The sequence below is a fragment of the Malania oleifera genome, chromosome 1 (genome assembly GCF_029873635.1).
Source record: "Malania oleifera isolate guangnan ecotype guangnan chromosome 1, ASM2987363v1, whole genome shotgun sequence".
Classification (NCBI taxonomy): domain Eukaryota; kingdom Viridiplantae; phylum Streptophyta; class Magnoliopsida; order Santalales; family Ximeniaceae; genus Malania; species Malania oleifera.
Window position 1 is genome coordinate 40,185,602 of NC_080417.1, and position 4,587 is coordinate 40,190,188.

The 4,587-nt window shown below is 39.4% G+C and overlaps 1 protein-coding gene across 1 annotated transcript; it reads left to right on the forward strand.

The window, feature by feature from the left end:
• Window positions 1-369: 369 nt before the first annotated feature.
• On the forward strand, window positions 370-2,340 carry LOC131164819 (GATA transcription factor 5). Its single transcript, XM_058122310.1, has 3 exons — window positions 370-759; window positions 965-1,339; window positions 1,477-2,340. The coding sequence occupies exons 1-3, from the start codon at window positions 637-639 to the stop codon at window positions 2,137-2,139; spliced, it is 1,161 nt and encodes a 386-aa protein (XP_057978293.1). The 5' UTR covers window positions 370-636; the 3' UTR covers window positions 2,140-2,340.
• The last annotated feature ends 2,247 nt before the right edge of the window (window positions 2,341-4,587 follow it).

Here is a 4,587-nt window from a genome sequence, read left to right on the forward strand (position 1 = left end):
ATAAGAAAGTTGCAAAATATCTTTTTATTAATTTCTAGATTTTTAATTTTTATACAAAATTTTTTAAAAATAAAAAATAAAAATAAAAATATTTTTTACAATTAAATTATTATTATTATTTGTTTTTTGGGGTGGTGGGAAAGAGTTTCAGGCGTCCAACCTGGGTTGCTGTTCTAAAATTCTAACCTTCCCACTGGAACTGACCGAGACCCAGCCAATCTCGGAAAAGTTGGGCCTCTCTCTTCCCCTTCCTTTCATTCAATTATTCTTTAACCAGTCAGAATGGGCAGAGGGGCAGTTCTCGTAAACTTCCTACACAAAAAATTAAAGTTAAAATATTTAAGAGGGAGGGGGTAGCGTTCTTACACTACAGCGTATGGAAAATGTAAATTTGAACAGCAGGGAAGAGCGGAGGAAGACAGAACGAGAGAGAAAAGGAGCGGAGAAAAATAATAATACAGAAAATGAGAAAATATTAAAGAAGAAGAGGGAGGGATAAAGATAAAGAAGAAACGGGCGGTTTTAGAGTTTTAGTATCAACCCCCCAACCCACGCACGGACGCTTGCCTTGCTTGCCTTTGATTTCATACCCAACACCCCCCCCCCCTCTCTCACCTCCTCGCTCTCTCTCATTCAATGCTTTACCCAACTCTACCCCCCTCCTTTTTCTTCCATTTCAACCCCTCCTCCTCCTCCTCCTCCTCTGCATCCCCCTCTCCTTCTCCTCCTCTTCCTTCCTTCTCCTTCCCTCCCGTTCAGGTAATTGATTTATGAAATATTTCCCAGACAAAAAATTACAAACATGGTGCTCTCAATTTTTCAGATGAAGAAGAGCGTTTATTAGTATTATGTGTATATTTAAAACTTCATGTGTGCGTGTATTGTTTTTATTACTATTATTGTTATTATTCTTGTGTTTTCGGTTTAATATGTAGTAAGAGTATGGTGGGTGTTTGTGTTTTAGGCCCAAGGGGAAATGGAATGCGTGGAGAGAGCGTTGAAGAGCAGTTTGAGACCGGCGATTGTGGCCAAAACGACCCCACAACAGGGATTTCTCGATGATTTCTGGGCGCCCACTGGCCAGACTGGTGCTGCTTCCGTTGACGAATTTTTCGTCGACGACCTTCTTGACTTCTCTAATGGAGGCGTCGCAGATGGGTCTTTGAAGGAAGAGCCAGAGGAGGAAGAAGAAGACGAACAAGGAGTCCACAGAGGCTGCGCCTCCCTTTCCCCAAAACAAGAGCCAACGGAGGACTGTCATAATTACTCTAAACTCAGCACCAGTTTTGCTCTCAAAGACGAGTTTGGCTCTCTTCCCGCCGGCGAACTTTCCGTTCCGGTGTGTATGCCTCTCTGTTTTTTCCTTTTTCCCGCAAAAAAGAACGGTTTTTGGGACTTCTCCGTTTTAAAAATAAAACGGTTTTATTCTTGGGATGTCTTTTGCGTTGTGACTGAGAAAAGGAAGCATTTTTACAGGCGGATGATTTGGCGGACCTTGAATGGTTGTCTCATTTCGTGGAGGATTCTTTCTCGGAGTACTCTTTAACGTACCCCGCCGGAAACTTACCGGAGAAACCCAGGAATCACAGGGAAAAGAGGCCTGAACCCGAAGCCCCAAAACCCTGTTTCGCCACTCCTGTCCCGGCCAAGGCCAGGAGCAAACGGGTCCGCACCGGCGGCCGGGTTTGGTCCTTGGGGTCTCCTTCCGGCACCGACTCGTCCTCAACCTCTTCATCTTCGTCCATGTCCTCGTCCCCTCCGAACCCCTGGCTCGTCTACGGAACTCAGACTAACTCGGAATCGTTCAACTCGGAGCTAAAGCCTCCCACGAAGAGGCAGAAGAGAAGACCGGCAAACGAATCGGTCGGCGCGACCCAGCCACCACGGCGGTGCAGCCACTGCCTGGTTCAGAAGACGCCGCAGTGGAGGACTGGTCCGCTGGGTGCCAAAACCCTCTGTAACGCATGCGGGGTTCGTTACAAGTCGGGCCGGCTCTTGCCCGAGTACCGACCCGCCTGTAGCCCCACCTTCTCCAGCGACTTGCACTCGAATAATCACCGGAAAGTGCTGGAAATGCGGCGGAATAAAGAGATTTCCGGACCAGAATCCGGCCTGGCTCCGGCGGTTCAGAGTTTTTGAAAATAGAAAATTGGGTAGGGATGGGGAACGAATAGGAGGGGAGGAGGAACCGATTAGGAGAAGACCCGAATAGAGGCGGGTTGGGGCCGGGTTATTGTCGGTTGGAGTGTACAATGTCATGGTGGGTGGGCAGGGAACGGATTGGGGCCATTTTAATGTACTTGACCCGAACAAAAAAAAAGAAAAAAAAAAGTTAATTTATTTTCTTTTTTTATTTTTATTTATATTTTAATATTTATATCTAAAAATTTGTCCTGAGAGCAGTGTCTGACTCTGGTCACTCAGTGTTTGAAACGCTTCAACCTTTTTTTATCGAAGGCCGTTGAAAAGCGAGAAGGGATGAGGATGAGGAGGATGGAGGGGGTTTCTAATTGGCGGGTGAGGCGTACGTGCTCCGTGCAATCGTCACCGACGGATTGGGTCTCGACGGGATGATGAGATTTTGACGGTGAGGATTGAATTGGAGGGATATTTTCGTAGTGGGACCCATCAATACCTCACTATGTACCCATGAGTTCACAGCATGCATGCGCGTCACGTGGACCACCTTATTTGTTAGGAATGGGTGGACTTGGGCTTTAGAAATTGGGAAGTGGAAAGTCGAAACTACCCACTACCTAAAGGTGGGGTAGGGCGTAGGGGTGGGGGAGTAATCTTTTCATGAAAAAGGTTATAGAATCTTAAAGCCTATGGTATTGGTGGGTAGAGTGGAGTGGAGTGAACCTTATATCATATAGCTATAGGGGTAGAGAGGTAGAGAAGGTCACCACTAATTTTGGACCTCAACTCGCAAAAATTTGACGGACAAAAATATTTTTTGTTAGTAACTCTTACCGGTTCATGTGATCCATGATAATAGCATTGATGGTTAGTGGCAAATTTTAAATTTAAATCAGATGTAATATAAAAATATATTAAGTTTTGTTCGAATTCATTCAAATTTAATTCATAAAGTATATGTTTCCAATCCTAATTTAAGTATTTTTCATTTTGAGAAGTTTCTTTTTTTGACTTTTGCATTAGTACCCTTGTTTTGGTTTTAAATTTTTTAATGATCTCATTTGGGCACATAATTACAATGGGACATGCTTCAATTTTGCTGAAATTATGAAGGAAATCTTAGCAAATATAGAAGCTCCTGAGATTGTGTTTGAAGTACAAACGGCTACACTATGCTTCTTAGGGAAGTAAAAAAGGTTTTAAAGAAAAATTTAGCAGAAAGACTTGTGCTCTTTGTAATTGTACAAACTATGAGTAAGTCTACATTGTTTCTTTAAACAATTGAGAAATTGGAGAGGTACATTAGAGTTTAAAAATGACTTATGATATGGTGTGATTTTTTAAAGATATGTCAATGTTGGGAGTATGCATTAATTTAGATTTGGATTTATATAAAATTTGAATGAAATTTAGTATAATTTTATGATGCACATTTTTTCCCAATTAAAATATCAAAATATCAAACTCTAGGCTTGTTTGGAAAATATTACGAAAAGGAATGAGAATACAAATGAATCTACTTTTTTTTTTTTTTTATGTTTAGTTAAAAAGGAAAGTAAAAAGGAAAATAAAAAAAATATCTAATGAATGAACGAATCTTTATTATTTTTAATCATATTAGAGCAAATTTCATTTTTAATAGTATTGATATTGAGAAAAAATATAATGGCTAATAACTTTTCTTTTTCTTTTTCGGTCCCATTTGGAACTTGGAAAACATTAGCGAAAGAAAAAGAAAGGAATATTTGAATGAGTCTATAATTTTTTTTTTTTTTTTTGGTTTGATTATGAAGGAATTGAAAGTGAAAAAAATAAAATAAAAAAAACTAATTGGATGAACAAAAGCTTGATTTTGCACATTATTGGCATCTAATTTTTCTTAATTTTAAATTATGCAATAACAAATTATTATTTTTAATAATATTTATTATAGAGGGAAAATATAATAAAATATATATATATATATATATATATATATTTTCAAATAAAATCTTTAATACAAATATGCTCATAATCCTTCATCCAGATGAATTTTAGAAACATTAAAAAAAAAAAAAAGAGGAAAATTTAAGCATGAATGGGTCACAAAAGTTTCGTGGAGGCAATCAAATATGAAGGTGGTGATGGACGGCAATCTCCCACCCATTTTCAACTACTCTCTCTGTATATAACGTCTGCGTTTGGTGCAACGAGAGAGAGAGAGAATGATGAGGTGCATATATCTATATATATGCTTATGTGTGATTGTGTCTCTGCGAGGATTAATTGTGGAGTTGTGTTAAAGTGCTGCATGCGATGACCTACGGAGTGGGGGGCAATTGGCTGAATTGATATATAATTTATATTTGGAGGGAACATGAAATTTGATCATGAAGATGTCGTAAGGATAGTTTCACTGTGATGTTGTGATACATCCAAATAATATATGTGTTCTTAAACTCAAAATGT

Coding starts and splice junctions, on each gene's coding strand:
- LOC131164819 (XM_058122310.1), top strand. CDS start 637: ATGCTTTACCCAACTCTACCCCCCTCCTTTTTCTTCCATTTCAACCCC. Junction 760..964: donor TCTCCTTCCCTCCCGTTCAG/GTAATTGATTTA, acceptor TTTGTGTTTTAG/GCCCAAGGGGAAATGGAATG. Junction 1,340..1,476: donor CCGGCGAACTTTCCGTTCCG/GTGTGTATGCCT, acceptor GCATTTTTACAG/GCGGATGATTTGGCGGACCT.